The sequence below is a fragment of the Cydia splendana genome, chromosome 4 (assembly GCF_910591565.1).
Source record: "Cydia splendana chromosome 4, ilCydSple1.2, whole genome shotgun sequence".
In the NCBI taxonomy this organism is placed as follows: Eukaryota; Metazoa; Arthropoda; class Insecta; order Lepidoptera; family Tortricidae; genus Cydia; species Cydia splendana.
Window position 1 is genome coordinate 13955850 of NC_085963.1, and position 19924 is coordinate 13975773.

The following is a 19924-nucleotide window of genomic DNA, read 5'->3' on the forward strand; positions in this document are numbered from 1 at the left end:
CGGATAGTAATATTACCTGGTTTCGGAGTAAACAAAATTGGAATAAGAAACAGTCACGGTCATAATCGTACTCGTTTATTATTTTAAAACAATTTAAACATTCCACTCAATTGCACGCGCACTCATTTCGAACCTATACGCGCGAACGTTCACTACGAAACAGGTCAAAACCTGCACAATGCGCACCTGAAAAACCGAAATGTAGGTATAATTCCGCCGGCCGAATATTCGGCGGCCGGATACCGAATATTCGGCGGTCGGATACCGAATATTCGGCGGCCAGATACCGAATATTCGGGCGATGGTCAGGCCGAATATCCGATATCCGGTATCCGGCCAAACAACTATCCGTTGCATCTCTTATTTATCGTTTTATGTTTTACCCCTGGTAGATCAGGTCAGGTTATACGAATTTGTGTTCTAATACAATTTACCTAAGGTACAAAAACATAGCTATTAAAATAAACACTAAACTAGTTTTTTTCTAAAATAATTTTGCAGCATTTAATATCTACCAAATCGTTATATTCAATCTTACTTCAAACAAAATAGTTGTTGCGTCCAAATTTTAACAATTGCGGGTGGCCAATTTCATATACCTAAGTGCTTGTTAGACACAATTGGTCTAAAATGCCTTTATGGCGCGTTTCAATCAATTCAGTTAAGCGTGGATGAGCTCAATGTAGATTGCTTGCGCCGGCGCCGGCGCCGTGACGCAGGCGACCCGCCTCCTCGGCCACTATCAGGAAACTATACTCGGACAACCACACCCTTTCTTACGTAGGTTATGACTATGACACACCCTTTTTATGAATACCTATGTACATATATAAGTACTTACTTTATAGGTTAATAATATATGGCGAAGAAAGGTGATACGAGTAAAAATCTTAATTTTAATAAGTATACAAATATTGAAAATGTAATACATACTTAGGTACTTATAGTTTTATTTAAGTTACTTCTAATTCAGTTATATTTTAATTTAGGAAGTGGCACAAATAATGTCATATCATGAAATATATTTTTTTCAGTTGGGAATTTTTAAATGTACTATATTGTAATACATATTTCAAATAGGTACATAACCAATTAAGGATAAAGTACAGGAAAAACGATATTATTAGGTATTGTTAGGTTAGACCTTACAGTTACGTTTCCTAACCACATTGTCGTTCAATAATAATGGGCACCAACGTAGTAATTTTATAAGTATTGCTGATTTACAGTTAAATATTTAAAAAAACGGCCTAGCGCGTGTCGGACCGGACCACACATAATGGGTTCAGATGGAAATCACCCAAAATTCCATCACAATTACTGGAACGGGAACAGGAATTACCCGGATACACCTTACTTCACGTTATTTTAACGCTATCTGCCATACATGATTAATTCAATGCTAAAAATAAATAGTAGGTAAAGGTAAGCTTATTAATGCAAGTAGGTAGTTAAAATTATGATTAATTATTTTTAGTCTAACTAAACTACATATATATTTTTTTCTGTAATAACAATAACATGACGTCGTGGGTTCAGGACTCTATATAATTTCCACTAGTAAATTTCCACTACACTTGCACTACAACGACATTAAATTTTCAGATGTTTTGAAATTCGTGAATCATGATGATCGATAGTAGGCGGGATAATATTAGTTATCATGTAGGTACCTAACTATTACGTATTCCAATTTTAGAATTCGTATGCATGGCGTATCTTATCAAATTCCGTCTGGCCGCCACGCCATAAAACTTATCACAAATTAGTTCCCCGCAACTTAGCAAATGTTAAAGTTTCATACATTAATTATTCCAATATTATACTGAAGTAGACGCAGCATAAACTAGTTTGTCTACATTTAAAATTTGAACAGTCTATGCTATTTGCATTTGAACCATAATTCAGGTGCAAACTGTTGATAAAATTATGGTGTGTGTGCACACACACGCGGACAAGAAACTCATACATAGACACGTGTGGCTTACACGCGGAGGCGCCGGGCGCGGGCGCGGGAGGGGGCGGCGACCAACCTTCTATAAAACACTGCGCTGCCATCTGCAAGTTTCAATAGATAACTTGAGCTCTGTACGAAAAGGTACGCGCTACCAACATTTTCGCTTGTTGAACTTTCAAAGTTGAATGTTGTGCACCCTTGCAGGAACGTGGCGCCGGATCTAAACTTTTCAATGAAAACGTGATAATTCCGTGGACTTATGTAAATAAACAATACGTATACGACGTCTGTGATAAAACTGTGTTGAAACAGCTTTAAATTTCGGCTAGTAAACTGTAATAGGGACCAAGTTTCTCCACACTACATGATGTGTGTGGTTTACCGGTGATTTTTCGATCCTGGATCTGAAGAAAGAACTGAAGAAGAAGATAAGAGATAGGAAAATTCGAAGTGTATATTTTTATAGACATTATCATTTCGACGTCCCCTGACACCGAGTTCAGTGCCTTTAAGAACTTTTAATCAGACTGTTCCAAGTGCTTTGAACGTGAAGAAGACAGGAAGAAATCAAGATGAGTTTTAATAAGAATAATCCGAACCCCATGGGGAAGATTATGGGCTACCTCAAACAGCTGTCCACCGAAATGGTAAGTTTCCCAATTATAATTAAATAAAACAAAGCCAGCTTTACGTACAGTTATTTTCCGCTGACACAAATTCTTGTATGGACTAGAGTAGATATTTGTGCATACTTAATAAGTAATTAACATAGCTGTTGTCAAATGTCACCGTTTGATTTCAATCGCGGTTCGATACGTACACTATAGGAATGACGTGGAATGTTAGTAAACTGAGTTTAGATTACCGCGCTTCGCGAAGTTTCTATGGGGAACGCCGCAAAGCCGGTCCAGAAAGCTCTCTCGGCTATGCGCATCGCATAACATAGACGATCGATGGCTTGATGGTTGCTAAGCAACGCACAAAATTACCCAATCCCCAAACAATTTCTTAATTTTACGTAAATACAAGTTTAAGGGCCCAATTCGACATTATTTTTTAGAATTAGGTACTTATGCCCAATTATCGGGGCGCTACCTCAACTTTCTATGACGATTTACGAACAGCAAAATTTGACAATTCGCCGGTGACATTGCCATTTGCATTTCAAGAGCTCTGATGATTCCAGGAAAATTAGCGGCCCGTTTTTTTTCAAATCAATACTACTAAGTATGTACTTATAATTAAAGTTAAAAGTTAGCATGACAAATCTAACGCTCGCGCGACTAGCGGCAACCTAACTGAAACAAGCAGACGGCCTTGCAAGGTCGGCGCCTCGCCCGCAGCGGCGGCTGTCGCTTCGCTCAGCTTTACTTTCCATTGCCTTTACAACTACATCCAACTATCATCACCATTTATTTAAAGAATATGACGGCAAAGACATGCAAATGCAAAAAGATGCTATGAACAGCTATCGTAAAATTTTACAATAATCGGATAGGTAAATAAGGATGAATCAAAATAAAATTTACAAGATTCCTACCCTAAATATTTTAATCAGTTAGTTAGGGGCTTATATTTAATCGCAGCTAGAAAAAGAAAAAAAAATGCACAGACATAGGTAGGTAATATTGTCTTTTAATTTTGTGGATAGATAAAATTATAGTCTTTCGATTTCTGACTTCCATTGCCACTAACTCCTTAAACTACCCATATCGCTTTGATTTTGTTATAATTTATTTCGCGACTAAAGGATTTAAATTATTCAAATAACAGATTTCATAGTCAAAATAGTTTTAGATAAAATTAAAGAGAAATGTTTAAGTTATACCAGTATTTGATCAGCTATTCCTATTTGTCTCACAGTGTTTCCTTTTTTATGTTATTTAGAATTACAAACTCTTCAGCTTCAATAATTAAAAAACTATCCTTGAATATAAACAAAATCTACATTTTCAAAGGATTTAATGACAAATTTTTGTCTGTATCATAAGTAGCGACACCTATGGAGATTGTTTGCAATATCTTTGCACTAAGGGTAGAGATAGTTGTTTTTGTCAATGTCTGCGTAGTTCCTGCACTCTCTCATAGATGGCGGCACTGTTTACATGTTTTGATATTGAAATAAATAGAAAACATAAACAAACTCTGGACCTACAATACACCGGATAAAGTGTCGCTAATTCACAACTGGGACTCCATTATTATGCCAATTTTCTTGTATTGACGCGCGACACACACACACACACACATTGAAAGTTATCTCAGACTCAGACCATTCTGCCGTCAGTCGGTCCGAGACGTCAGTGCAGTGAATTTGTAGAAAGAAAAAGCTCGAATATGCCGGCATGCGTTGTTAAATGCTGCAATAATGATCAAAAGAAAAAAACAGACACAATAACTTTACATTTGTAAGTTAATAAATTATCACGTTATTGTATGTAAAATCAGTATATCAATATTATTGTTTTGTTTACAAAACTGCATTAAACTGCGTAATAGAAGTGTGACCAGTAAGTTAAATAGGGTAATTTCCCGGAAGTAGGGTAGTTGATACCCTTCTTATTAATCATTTGTATATACGAGTATGAGATCATTTCGGTAAATGGCAAAATTATTGATTGTGTAAGTATATAATTATTTCCAGCTTATTATGTCATACTGCTTGGGTAAGGTAATTTCCCGAGAATTGGGACTTTTGGGAGATTGAAGAAGCTTTTAAAAGTAATTTCTGATAAGTAATTATTGTTTTGCCGTGTCATTAGAGAAAAAAGACTCATACTATTTTCTTAACCGATATCGAATAGAGAGGAAGGTTGTATATAATACAGATGTTATACGTAGGTTGCCCTGAAAGTTTCGGGAATGGGACACTTAGAAATAACATAATAGAAACAGGCATATAATTTATAAAAATGTAACTCTTTATAAAACTTTTAAGGTATATTCCATTTGGTTGTCATTTGTATTTAAGAATTACTGGCAATTTGAAAATTGTATGTCGAACATTATTTGAATTTTTGGCCAAGTGATTTTTCGGATCATATTTTTAAACGGTTTTCAATATGCCCTCAGCGAACAAATAAAAGTTACAATGGGCTTCTGTTATTTTTTTATGAACTAGAGTTCATCGTACGCTCGTTTGCAGTTAAAATTAAATATGAAAGTCACTTTCATTTTATCCCATGGGTGATCTTAAAGAAGCATGTCATTCCAAAGCGACGTCAAAAATTAAAATCGCATTTGTGCTGTTAATTAAAAAGACTGCCAAAAAAGTTGCATATCGGCAGATTTCGACATTCCTAAATATTCATATGACAACAGTAAAAAAATCTTTTATATATATATATATATATATGTAAAAAAACTTCAATTCCGTTGGCTACTCCACGAATTTCATACAAAACCACTAAGGCCCCAAAATCGCCATACAAAAAGGACTTTGGGATTATGAGCCGTGTGCATTACAGAATGATTACTTTCAAAAGAAAATTTATATGCGTGGTCAGTTTGAGTTTAAGTATGCATAACAATAAAGGTTGACTGTCTAGATGCGACAGTTTTCTCTATTCCCGAAACTTTCAGGGCAACCTACGTATGTTTACTGATCATTTATCAACTTTATCACTTTTTACGATCTGTTATTATGTTTTGTTTAAAACCAGATATATCTTTTGTGTATTAATAAAAATACTAGTGAACTGTTTTTTCCGATGCTTTGTGATTTTAAATTATGTTTGCACAAGGTACGTGTAGCTTGAGCAAGTAATTATTCTTGCACATTGCCCATTTTAAAGACCTATATAATTATTAATTACATGGGTACATACAGTCGGACCAAGCTAACTCTGCAAGGCATTTGCAATGACAAATTGTGATAATGTCAAATTTCTATGAAAAATTTGACGTTTGACACTCCCTCACTTTGTTCTGTTCAAGCCGGTGCAAAATTAACAGACAGACTCTATTAACTTTACTGTTCAACATAAAATAATGCTCAATTATTTTTTTATAAGAAATAATTATTTCACAATTAGGGAAAATTTGTATTACATGGTATAATTTAACTTTATTGACATAAACAAAAGATAATTACATGAAACCGCAACTAATGACACAAAATAAGTAATAGTACTACCGTACAGAAAGGAAACATCCTACAAAAACGAAGTTTGACAGCGGTTCAGGGTCGAAATATGCTGTCTCTTTCTAATATATGGCGCTATCCCTTTCGGCTATTTAGGGTTGTCAAAATTCAAGCCATTATCTTATCTGTGGTCGTGCACGCAAAGGGACGTCAAGTTGTGTCAACCCTAATAATTGCTCGGAGCAATGCTGAGCCGAACGGAGCCGAGTTTGCCCGAAGTCAGGAGTTTCGCACCCCTGCTAATGACAAATTTCGGCTTAATATGCATATTATGGCTGTGTTTAGATTTATGATTACCTGTAGTACATACTTTATATCTGTCCTATAGCAGCATTGTTAAAGTGATCTCACTAAATCCTGAACTAAAAATGTTAAGGGTTACCTACGTAGAATTTGTTAGTCAAACTAGGAAACCTAAAGAATACTTATACACAAGGCCTGTATTAACGTGGAATTATGAACCCCCTATCATACCTACATGTACTATATGTAGGTACTTTTTGAATTTTTATAGCTTCGTTTCAGTAACCTTGAACACGTAACCTAAAAATATCAATGTTTAATAACAATAAAACAAAAAGAAAATAGTTTCCGCAATAACAACAATGCATTGCATCACTTTAGAGCTGGTATGCAATTGCATGCAGAATTGCAGACATATATTACTAGAAAACAAAAGTAATAGTCGGTAAATATTGATGCTTTATTTCACAATGTCCCATCTAAATATTGGCCTAAAGTTAACATAGGCTTGGCTAATAATATTGGCTGTGTAAAGGCTAAACGGCTATGGATTATCGAGTCTAGTTCATGCTAGTACTTACTAGTCTAACGTGACCTACCGGTCCCAAGACCGATGCGGTATCAGGTAGAGCTATTATACTGGTTTTTCCTGACGATCATATCTCCGGCTCGCTGGCCTCCGTCACACGATTGGATGAACCCATAGCGTCCGGTATGGGAACGATCGAAGCGTACACAATGTACTTAGTGTTCATAACATAAACCCGCCCTAAAGAGTTCGATGTGACCTTGACAAAGTGACAAGTTCAGGGTTCTATTGATTCTACCAATACATGTACTTCCTTACTAGATACGATTTTTACGGAAATTAAGACACTTTGTTCCAGGACAAATAAACGAATAGGTAGGTATACGTTTATGTCTGAGCATTTGCTCGCTTGTGGACGTCTGGCCCTATTTTTAACTCTTTATCGATATATAGCGAAGGTCACTATATGTCATGATGGGGTGGGCCCAGAAATGTACCCACGTTGCCATGTTACCATAATAGAGTATTCGCTAAAGTCAAATAGGTAACACTTTTGAGAAATTTGTAAAATAGACACCTGGGCAAGAAACGTTGCAAAGCCTTGGGGAAACCCTTCCCTTCCTATTTTAAAAGTGCATGTCTGGTTCTGGTTTTTGTGGTATGCGTTCCACCGTAGTGTCAAAACTATTCAGGATTTTGATCAATTCGTTTTTTAACCGACTTTTTAAAATTATATAATAACTTATAAAAGAAGTTACTGGGTCAAAGTTTTAAAAATAGGTACTTTTAATATTATGTACCTAATTAATTGACTTCAAGGTACTTACTTATACAGTTATCCGAACAAGCAAAACATTTACATACCCTATTTAAACATATGATAAATGCGAGTATGTAATTAAGATATCGACGGTTCGGACCTTCGGACATATTCGAGCGTCTTCCCGAAAAGGCAATAATAGCGGTTACATATTAAGAGGACATATAAAAATTTCGAGAAAATGCCGGTTGTGTGTGAACTATGCAATCAATCAAAGCTAAAAATTACCTACCTGCATGAGTACAAAAGTAATTATGATTAAATATTAACGAACATAACACATCAAAAAGGCTCTATGGCACCATTGCCATATGCTAACACTTGCTATGTTAAAATATGTTTCATACTAACTGCTGCTTAAGGCATTAAATCCGCCATTTGTACTTATTTTCATTCATTATTGTTCATAATTTTAAGTTTCAGTAGTTTATTTATGTTTCATCCCTTTCTTACGAACACATAAGTCAAATGATAGATTAAGACAAACGGTAAACAGCTAATTCAGGCTTGTAGTGAGAACATGAATAACGCCATAAATAAATAAATAAATGCATACTTTGTAAAACAACTAGAGCTAACTAAATTAAACTGCTTATTTTAATATATAATAATAACATGTGAGTCAAGCACGTGATATTCATCTCATCTTGACCCATATTGATGGACCAATAACGAACGTCATATGTATAGTGTGTCAATAATAAATATATAATAAATTCATTAAAGTTTATCCTTTACTTTTCCGTCAAGTAATTAAGATAAAATTAAGTAATCAAATATTTTGGGAATTAGTGACAGCTGATGAAGATCATAACAAACTTTTCTCAGAGTTGTTGTGGCATTACTTACGGTCTGTCATTATGACATGTCCGTGCTATAAATGTAACGAAATGAATTTGAACAAAATTAATTTAGAGTGGCTTAAAAATTACAATACTTTTCTTTATGAACTAGAGGTAATTACCGATTAGGTGATAAAATCGAGTATTCAATTAATAAGGGTGTACAAAGAATTGACGAAGACCAGAATAGTGATGTTTTACGCTACAGGTAGGAATAACATAAACATCGTTACACAGTAAGATGATTATTCGATAACGTCAATAACATCAAATAATGAGCGCTGTGTGGGTGGTCATTACAGCTCCCGCCTTCCTCACAAGGCTTCAGTATGTGTTGATTCTGTGTGCGGGGCTGTCTTTAACAGGACTCTAGGGGTCAAGGCGGGTTACCTTTATCACTACCCGATCATGCCGTGGCCATATGACAAGTTCAATGAGCATCGTGTTTTCCCGATTTGACCCCCGACTCCTTAAGTTCACAATGTGTTCTTATCGTCTTGGACTTACGCAAATTAGATAGCGGATGTTAATAAATGGGGTGCGTTTGTAGACAACAACTTCAGTATAGAATCTCGCGCTTACCGCTTGACCAGTTAAGTTAGTGTACGTATCGAACAGCAGATATTGGCAACTTAAACTCTTTGATATTAGTCAGTATGATATTGTGAGCAAGACTAATAATTTTATTAACGAAATGTTTTGTTATAGGGTGGAAGCGAGCAGGCCCGTCGCGGGCAAAGTGACGAGGAGCGATTGTACAGGCAACGGGGGCCCAAATACGCCAGGGTTCCTTCTAGAGCAACCCTCTCCGCCTCGACCACATGCACCTCCCTAGCCACTTCATGCGGATCACAAGGGACACTCGCGCCTAACTACGCGGCCATCCCTGAACAGGTTACAACAGAAAGCAGCAGCGAAGACGAACAGGATTCCTTCAACAAGACCCGCAGGCACTTCCAGCAGCTACGCCAGATCAGCCTCGGCAACGAGTTCAAATACAAGATGGAGATGGAAATAAAGAGTGAAGGAAGAAAGGATGAGAACCTGCGCAACTCGGTGCCGTTTGTGAAACAGCTGAGCCTTGACAGTAATAAGGCGAAACCTGAGTTCAGCATCAATGGAGACACCGCTCCGTACGCCCCGACCACTCAGCGCATATATCTGTGGACTCAGGTACGTAAATCGCAGTTTTGTACTACTACTATTACTGATAAGCATATTTACGAATGTTTTGAACTTTCCTTTTTGGCTATAAAATTTGAGCCATAACGTTTCTAGATAAGGATTTTCAGTCAGTAGCTTATGTGGATTTCCAAGAATCAAGACGTGAAGTAGATTTTGCTGCAAAATATGTTTAGCTGCGTGAATATATTGTGGCAGTTTAAGCAAGTTGTAAGTTTTTGTGTTAAATTAACTTGCTATTTTTCAAACAATTCTTATAAGATAAATATTCTAATAAATATTTCAGAAAAGTAAAAGGAAGCTGTCATATGTAGGTATGTGACGTTTTCACGCAAATGGTCGGTACAAGTATATTGTCTGTTGTCGTTTAGGGGAACTTCTAATTGCAACTGTATGTTAGGAGGTAACTCTTTATGGACAATCGGCAATAACTTACCTTTTGATTGAAAACGACACATATTTTTAGCTTCTCGTAAAACCGAGTTAGTTTGTATACAAACAAACATTAAAGCGGCCTGCGTAGGTTACCGTGTACTCAAGTGCGAGCATAAGAAGTCGGACTCGCTCCTTGGACTTCAGAAAGTAAAGCGAAATGGCAGAGCAAAAACGTGTAGCGGTACTTTTCTAGTTTTTTTATACATCTTTATCCACAATTGAAATAAGTTTATGAAAATTAATAGGCAAAACAAATAAAGTGTTTTTAAAATGTCTCAAGTAAATCCATTACAGGTGCGAGTTAAACGAAGTTTTGTGCGAAAACGTGAACTTAATGTGGCTAAATTAGTGTTTCTGTTTGTTACAGCTGGTTGCTGCGTTTGCTGTGTCAATGGGCTCTCTGATTGTCGGTTTTTCATCAGGCTACACTTCACCCGCTTTTGACTCCATGAATAAGACATTGTCAATTGACGAGACCCAGGTTAGTCTGACATAATAAAAAAGTATCAAAATCATAAAAATAAAACAAATAAGTTCAACCGTTTGGATTCTACAGTTCCACAGACATACCTAAACAGTCTAAACACATACCTACGCGCTATATAATGTGCCATACCTAGCGGCCGTGCTGTACAAATCTATATAATTACAAATTGGCCTTACATTCACGACTATCAATAAGTTAATAGGTTATCGATCAGGTATAATAAAAACATTATTTTGTTTACAGAAAAGTTGGATCGGCGGTCTCATGCCCTTAGCTGCTCTAGTTGGCGGCATCGCCGGGGGTCCTATGATCGAAATGCTAGGCAGAAGATTAACCATAATGGGAACTGCCATCCCCTTCTTCCTTGGCTGGATGCTCATCGCGAACGCAATTAACGTGCCTATGGTGTTCGCCGGCCGGGTACTATGTGGCGTGTGCGTTGGAATTTCCTCCCTTGCCTTTCCTGTATACCTAGGAGAAACCATCCAACCGGAAGTGAGAGGTGCCCTCGGATTACTCCCGACTGCCTTCGGTAACACAGGAATTCTCCTCGCGTATCTTGCTGGAGCGTACCTGACTTGGGACATGCTGGCATTCCTCGGAGCTGCGCTTCCAGTACCATTCTTTTTACTAATGCTTTTGATACCGGAAACACCTCGCTGGTACGTCACCAAAGGACGACCAGAGGATGCTCACAAAGCCCTCCAGTGGTTAAGAGGAAAGAATATTAACATTGACAAGGAAATGAGAGACCTGACCCGGACGCAAGTGGAATCAGACCGGGCCGGCGGCAGCGGCTTGAGCTTGCTATTCACCAAGAAATATTTGCCTGCAGTTTGCATCTCGTTAGGATTGATGCTGTTCCAACAATTCAGTGGAATAAACGCCGTAGTGTTCTATGCCTCAGATATCTTCAAGAAATCCGGCAGTACCATAGACAAGAACTTGGCGTCTATTATAATTGGCATTGTAAATTTCATATCCACTTTCATAGCAACAGCTATTATTGATAGACTGGGTAGGAAGATGCTGCTGTATATCTCATCAGTGTCTATGGTTATCACTTTGGTGGCCCTGGGAGGTTATTTCTACGTGTTGGAATCCGGAGCCGACGTGACCTCGATTGGATGGCTGCCTCTCACGAGTCTCGTCATATACGTGCTCGGATTTTCAGTAGGCTTCGGACCCATTCCATGGCTTATGTTAGGCGAGATCTTGCCATCAAAGGTCCGCGGTATGGCTGCTTCTACGGCGACATCATTCAACTGGACTTGCACATTTATTGTCACCACGTCATTTAAAAGTATTGACGCAGCCATCAACATGTCTGGCACAGTGTGGTTGTTCGCCGTCATTTGTATGGCTGGCTTATTTTTTGTAATATTCTTCGTGCCCGAAACACAAGGCAAGAGCTTAGAGGAGATTGAGAAGAAATTGACAGGTGGTTCGCGCATAAAAATACGTAGCGCTAATGCCACCAGACACATTAAGAATGATTGTTAACAAGAGTTTACTTATTGTGGTAGATATGTGAATACTTTCCATAGTGCGTGAGGCACGAAGGCTGTGTGGCAAGTCCACGAGAGTTGCAATAGGATGCACCGAGCTAAGTCGGTGTATTTATTGAAGAGACTGATTTGGATTGTAGCCATTTAAATCTCATTTACTTAATTTAAGTATAATAAAATTAATGTGTAAACTGTCCAGAATAGTTCCTTTAGGGTAAGGATTGTATTATGATCTGTGAACTTAAAGACCATATATTGATCATGACAAAACATATTTTTTAGATACCAAATGTTTATTTGTAAGTAAATCTTTAAATCAATTAGAGTTAGACCAAGCTAACTCTGCATGGCATTTGCAATGATGAAGTGTGGTTGTCATGATTAATGTCAAATTTCTGTGAAAATATCACGTTTATAATGACACTTCCTCACGTTGTTTTGTTCAAGTCAGTGCTAAGTTAGCTTAGACGGACTCTAACTATATTTAAAATATTTGGAATTCAACACTTTTAGATTATTATACTCAAATGCCTTCATATATTATGGAGACATTGTTTTATTTATATCGTTATTTTTTTATTTAATAAATTCCATTTTAAGAGTTTAATAAATTGTTTAATTTCAACCCCTACTCTATTTCATCAATTGCACATGGAATACAACAGTAAAACCGGCGTTCAGGTGATAACTGATAAATATTCAATGGAACATGAAAGGCTCATTAAGTATAAGCACTTAATAATTCCCAGAGTAGAATAAATAAGAACCTAATTGAATCCATTATTATTGTTCCTCGTTGCCATCCGAGCAGAATCTTTATAATAATACATATATGAGTTCACTTCACATGTCTCGCCATCATGATGTTGTACGCTGCCAAGTCTACCACGTCATGACGACGACACGTCAGTTCACTGTAAAAGTTGTCCACATACAGTGGAAAAAAACTTGTGCCTCAATTTTGGTAGCTAGATGTTACTGACCCCGTAAATAGGTAAAGCATTTTTCAAATAGTTTGAGTGTCATCACTAATCTGTCATCGCCATACAATTATTAATCTTAAGTCTTAAAACGCAAAATATGTATTGTCTTGATTATTCATGTAACCTATGCTTAACAAAATAAATGTAACTGAAATTGAGACGACAGCTGTCTCCTAACCAAAGCTTTGTGAAAAATACTTATAGGCCCCGTGCATGAACTATAGGTGTCAGCATAGGAGCCGTCAGATTTTTTGCGTGAGGCATAAATGTGTCGTTTATGCTTCCGATGTAGCCCACAAGATGGCAGAACCTACTATGCAGAAGTAAACGTACCGACGAGAATGGTAGATGGTAGCACTTGCTTATAGCAATGTACATGTGCACATATAGCACATTCCGATTCAGGCCACAGGATGGAGGGTTCCAATGCGCACGGTCCCTATAGACAATTCAGTTACCATAATATATCTAGGCTCCCCATCTACAATCAGTAACTTTTTGGTAATAGTACCAGTAAGCACAACACTTGTAAATGTAACAATTGAAAACTCTATTTATTATTTAATCTTGCACAAAAGGCAAAGTTAATGAGTTGTCAGTCAACAGTTGTAATGATTAGCCAGAAAGCCCAGAAATAAATACAAAAAGAGGGTCAAAGGTAAGGTGCCTAATTGGGTTTAAATTTAAAGTTTTACAACCATAACCCAAATTAATTATAGTGCCATCTATTGCTTGTGTCCACCTATCAAATAACTATCACTAGTGTCCCAGAAATCCTTTAAGAAAACCGCAACTAAATAGTTCACTCCAGTCTGGAAATAATTGGAAACATTCATTTGTATTCATACAAACAGCATCTCACAATACCTTTCTGTCCGAAGTAAAAAAAAGTGACTAATTCTTGCCTGTTTCCCATATGACTATATTTAACCTCTAAATTTATATTATACTTAAATCCTGCTGAGAATAGCCAAACTGTCAACCAATAACATATTGATAGTCACCTTGGAATCAGTAATTAAACTTGGTGCATTGAGTTTAATGGGTGAGTAACATAAGAAACAATCATAATTGAAATTACTTTTTGGACATGGTTTATCTTGGCCAGCAATTTTTCAAACAATCTTAAGGTCTTAATTTGTTGATACTTTCTAAAAATGCATATTACGGCAGCACAAACATTGACATAAATATCTAGGGACTGGCCTTACGGGCAATAATAATGAGGCAAGATAGGGGCCAGTACAGCGGTGTGACACCGCTACAACGCGATTGGTTGATGAGTTCGCATCACGCGCGGGATTGGTTAATGAGTTCGCATCACGTGCGCTATTGGTTGCGACTGGTTGCGTTAGAATGCACGATTGGCTGGAATTCGTGAGTGACACCGCTGAACTAGTACCATTTTTAGTGCCCATAAGGCCAGTCCCTAAATATATACGTCAATGGGCACAAATCATAAAACATTTAAGTGAAAATTAGTTATCGTTATATGTTTTCATGTGTTTAATTAAAAATACTGCATGCTAATTATAACTTTTCTTTAGTGATGGTCAGTATGGCGTCATTTCTTTAAAAAGATACGGAAATTAAGGAAATTAAACTTAAGCAGGTCTATAACCAGAGTTAATGGTAAAATGTTGCTAGTGTATAATAACTGATGTTAAACACTTATTTTACAGGATTTGTGGTTTACGTCTCATTATTGGTGCCACGTCCTATACGTTGGCTACATTTAGAATTACAAAATACAGTACTAACCATAAATAAAAGGTCATTGGTACTAACCCATAACTTGGACGCGGCAAATCGCGCAGGTATCGCACTCGACGTCCCAACTCCACATAGCCACCGCGTTCCATTTCTTCAACGTGAACATTTTATCCGACTTCTGACCATCGTTATCGCCTCGGTCTAGACCGTCACAATCTTCTCCAGACATATTCGACATTCTTAGAATTTTGCAAAAACAAAATAAGGCTCACAGAACTTTACAGAAACCTTTGAAATGTACGTATTTGTTGTTTTCGTTTCGACAGCTGACATACAACGTGTGTACGAAGTTAGCTATGTTCAAAGCGTTATGGTGTACAGGCTACTATTCTTTATAATGATTTTTATGCAAAACAAAAAATATATTTGCTAGTACTTATATTTTGTAGACAATTTCATATTGCATTTGTTTAGCTAAAATTATTAAACTTATTCAATACAATTTGCACTAAAATAGATTAAATAGCAAACTTTGTAAACACAAATCTTCGTAGTGTCAATGTGTGCCTATAGATGGCTCTGATATCAAATTATGTTTTAATGTCTTAAAAACGATCGAGATGGCGCTCGTGTCTTATAAATAAAAGTAAAGTTAAACAAGCTAAACAGTTTTGCAACTTATTCTAATGTATTCCTCTGATTCAATATAGAAATAATACAATACAAGGAATCCAGAGTATTAAACTCCATAAAACACCGCATGCCTACGTATTGGCATAGAGAAATAAGTATTGTATAGGTACTTACCAAATGCCAAACCTAATTACAAAGATCTATTGTGTTGAATTATCTTTGCCTAATATCAAAACTAATATTTAGTCATAAAAATTGTTGTATTTTAGCTTCGTGCACAGAGTAATCAGGGCCGGATTAAGCATGTCGGGGCCCCTAGGCAGTGCAAGGCTCTGGGCCCCCTTACAGTCAATTCTGCATAGAGCATGTTTAGTTGTTTAGCACAGGGAAATAAGTTTACGTTTTTAATTTCAATCTTCAGCCGACGATCCGAGTATAGTCAGAACGATGTTTTTTTCGCTCTTATTGCTTGGACATAAAGCTTTTTTCTATCGGTTTTTGGCGATTCCGCGTTGAGTCAAGTGTGGGGAGAGCCCTTTAGGAGTAAGGGCCGGCGCACATACCCAAGATAAGACGTCGTATCGTGGAACGACGCGGCGTCGTCTCACGTTGCGGCGTCCTGTAACGTTGCGACGTCGTGTCGTAGAAATCTACGACGTCGTATCGTGGGCACTATACGACACCGTGTCACGTTGCAACGTCGTGTCGTAGAAACCTACGACGTCGTATCGTGAGCACTATACGATGCCGTATAACGTTGCGGCGTCGTGTCGTAAAAACTTACGGCGTAAACAGTAAGTAAACTTTCTGCGACTTCTTAGAGGTAATGGCAGCAAAACAAGAACATGTCTGTTGCAATCCTTATATCTTCATTAACTGCGATGATTTTTTACATTTTCAACGTCATGGTAGTAACATGCCGTAAATGTAACCATGGTTACCAGTATAATTTGACACTGGGTTAACGGTTTAACCGCTTAACCTCGGGTTAGTGGGATTGGTGCAAGGGGCCCTTAATGGTAGAGTGTCCAGATAAATGAAAATAGGTAGGTACTTACTTCTGTATGAAGAAGATTTAAAGCTTTGAAAACAAAAAAATACAGTTGTCTATTACACAATTATTGAATTAATTGTATTAAACGGTTTTATACAAATAAGTCAATATTTGTGGAAAATTCTTAATCAATAATTTTCCACGATTTATATTTTATTGACAGATATGGCGATTCATATGTTATGAAAGACGTGACAGATAGACGGACGGGCAGAGTCATAAGGGTTTTTTGTACGGAACCACATTTTTGGTACGAAACCCTAAAAAGAATAATATGTATTAAGAATAGCGCTAAAATATATGCATGTAGTGACTGTTTACCGTCATTGCCATTATCTACTCGAGCCTTTGCGAGCTGTCTTGCGAGCCCAATGGTCACGCCATTATGAAAAAAAAGTGCATGGACTTGTAGTATGAAGGCATATGACATGAGTATAATTATTAATTTGTTGTGCTAACGGTACTTTCGAATCGTAGTCTGATTGTGGTCGACTAAAACTACGATGCGATATCGTGTCGTGAATCAATCAATGCACATCGTAGATTTCCACGTTACGGCGCCGCAACGTGACACGACGTCGTAAAATGTCCAGACACGACGTCGCAACGTGAGACGATGTCGCGTCGTCTCACGATACGACGTCGTATCGTGGGTATGTGTGCCGGACCTAAGGCCAATTCCCAGTGGAATACCAAAGCTGTACGCTTGAGCGTCACTTTCCTATCTACCTCTGATGGAAAATTATAAGCGAGGCTACGCTCAATTAGTGCCGCAAAGTTGATTTTCAACCGACGAAAAAAACGGAGGAGGTTCTCAAGTCGACGCGTATATATATATATATTTTTTATGTATGACCACGCATAACTTTTCACAGAGATGTTCGATTTTGATAATTATTTTTTTATTGGAAAGGGTATACCCCGAAGTTGGTCCCATATAAATTTGGAAAAAAAATTCAACCTTAAGGGTAGGAAAAAATAGGGGATGATTGATTTTTTCACCGATTGTAACGTATGACCACGCACAACTTTTTACAGAGTAGTCGTAATAATAATAAAAATTTGGAAAAAAATCCTACCCTAAGGGTGGGAAAATAGGGGTAATTTATTTATATTACAGAACAAAATAATAGTTAAAGTAGGATTATTAATATAACAGTTAATAGCTAAAGCAAGGTAGGTAGCTATTTTAAAAGTAATCAAAAATTAAGCATGTAAAAATTTGTATAAATTATAGCCACAGAAAATTATATATATATACATACTTCTGAAATCAATCACACAAATCTGCGTATTTATATATTTACAATTTGTTATTTTTGGAGTCGGTGCCAGCCTCAAACAAACTTGAGCACCTTAGTGAAGCACCTGCACCGACTCCAAAAATAACAAATTGTAAATATATAAATACGCAGATTTGTGTGATTGATTTCAGAAGTATGTATATACATAGTTCATAGGTATTCACTTGCGTTATTGAAGACAAAATAATTATTTTTTTCTTTTCAGTGCGCTATTGTTTTTGTTGGTCGATTCGTTTCGTGTTAGTGCCGGTTTTTTTATTTCCTTTTAGTTTTTTTTCGGCGGTTATTTTTTTTGTTAAAAAGTTTTTATCTCAATAGTTAATATTTTGCGAGGCTGAACAGCGATTGTTCGACCATAAGACAAAACGCCGAGCCACATGATTAGGATCAACCTAGTAATAAAAAATTTCCATAAGTATGTTAACATTATTAGATTTAGACCAAGATAAGTCTGCAACGATTTTGATAGCACACGCAGTGCAAGTGTTATTTTAAACTCATTGCTGCTGATCATTGCTGACTTTTGTTGGCCTAACTGTAATAATTCACCAGTCAAGCTAACACGTAGATAGAGGGTCAACCAAAAAACCTATTACCAAAGACGCGAGCGCAGCGAGCGCAATTTTTTTTAACAATATCGTAAATTGTGATAGCCTGTTAAAAGGCCAGGCCAGGTACCGATCTTCACCTGCGGCTAAAAGTCCGAAGTGCCCCAGTGAGGCTAGCTTTCATGGGAACTCAAAGCCTTTCAGGCTTCGGGATAAGTAGTTAAACACAGACACGAACCATATTCCATTGTATTAAAAAGCGAGACTGCAGGCCGAGCTAGGCGCAGCGAGGCCAAAGGCTAAGCTGAAGTAGAGGAGATAAGGAACACAAACCAATGGTAAATTGAGGTAAAAAGTGAGCCTGAAGAAAAGGTCAAGCTCAGCAATCTCCGCATTGCTCGACAAGCCCGAAGCGTCTTTTAGCGAAGTGAGCTTTCATGCGAGGCAAAAGGCCAAGCTACTGAAATAAGTGTTGATATTTCTTAAAAAGCGACGCCGAAGACCGAGCTGTAAGGAAGCAGCGCTCTGACAATCGTCGAAAAAAGGTCACTATTGTGACGCATTTTTACATACATACATTTTGTATGAACCGTCACTAAACTGACACCCAAAATTCGTATGAAAAACTGGGGACACTTTTTTCTTTGTTTTAATCAATAGTCCTCGTGATTCTGAGTCGAAATAACCCAGAAGTTGTTGGTTGTTCGAAAAAAAGTAAATGTAACATTTTTTCAGAAAACCTTTACAAACAGGGGCCCGGCCCGTTTCTCAAAAGCTTGTAACTTGTAACACAAGCGGATGTCACTTTTTGACAGCTTTTGTTAGAAAGGCACTTCCACTTGTATTACAAGTTACAGGCTTTTGAGAAACGGGCCCCAGGTACGCATATACGCCCCGTAAACTGTAACGTATTGCTTCAGTTTTATTACAGTTTCATTGAATTAAAGAATGGATCGAAAAATAAACAATAACAAAGCATACTCTTTAATTAAGGATAAAATAATTCCGCTTGAATTTTGACCCCTATGAAACAAATTTTTTTTTGTGCGCTCTGAGCCGCCGGGGCCCCCTAACCGAGGCGGGGCCCCTAGGCAGTTGCCTACTTTGACTTAGGGTTAATCCGGCCCTGAGAGTAATAAATAAAGTTTAAGATAAATCGTGCTCATAATGTGACAGCTGATATAGATGGCGCTGTACAAGGTTTACTGCTATTTACCAGGGATGTTGCGGATGCAGATTTTTTGACATCCGCGGATGCGTATGCGGATGCGGATATTTAAAGGCTCACATCCGCGGATGGCGATGTCAATGTTATAGGTACCTACTTAAAAAACGTCAAATATTACATTTTTAGTAATTTTTATGTAAAAAAAAAACGAAACGTTTAGTATTTGAGCAAGAATATAGGTGTGTTATATTTAATAAACAGTAACTAGGCTGACTTTTCTGGATCTAGACGATTTCGTTATAGGTAATGACCAGGCATCGGAGTTTTTGTCGCATGGTAAGACTAATAGCAAGCTATGGAGTCGACATTTGCCA

General features: G+C 37.3%; 2 protein-coding genes across 2 annotated transcripts in view; one reads left to right on the top strand and one right to left on the bottom strand.

Moving 5' to 3' along the window:
- Positions 1-15161, bottom strand: part of LOC134789962 (RING-box protein 2) — a 65275-nt gene extending 50114 nt beyond the window's left edge. Inside the window, exon 1 of the mRNA XM_063760689.1 lies at positions 14919-15161. Within this exon, the coding sequence (XP_063616759.1) occupies positions 14919-15081 (163 nt within the window). The 5' untranslated portion in view covers positions 15082-15161. The remainder of the gene's footprint in view (positions 1-14918) is intronic.
- On the top strand, positions 2058-12758 carry LOC134789961 (facilitated trehalose transporter Tret1-like). Its single transcript, XM_063760688.1, has 4 exons — positions 2058-2604; positions 9244-9708; positions 10520-10633; positions 10883-12758. Exons 1-4 carry the CDS (start codon positions 2530-2532, stop codon positions 12140-12142), a joined length of 1914 nt encoding a protein of 637 aa, XP_063616758.1. The 5' UTR covers positions 2058-2529; the 3' UTR covers positions 12143-12758.
- Positions 15162-19924: the final 4763 nt, after the last annotated feature.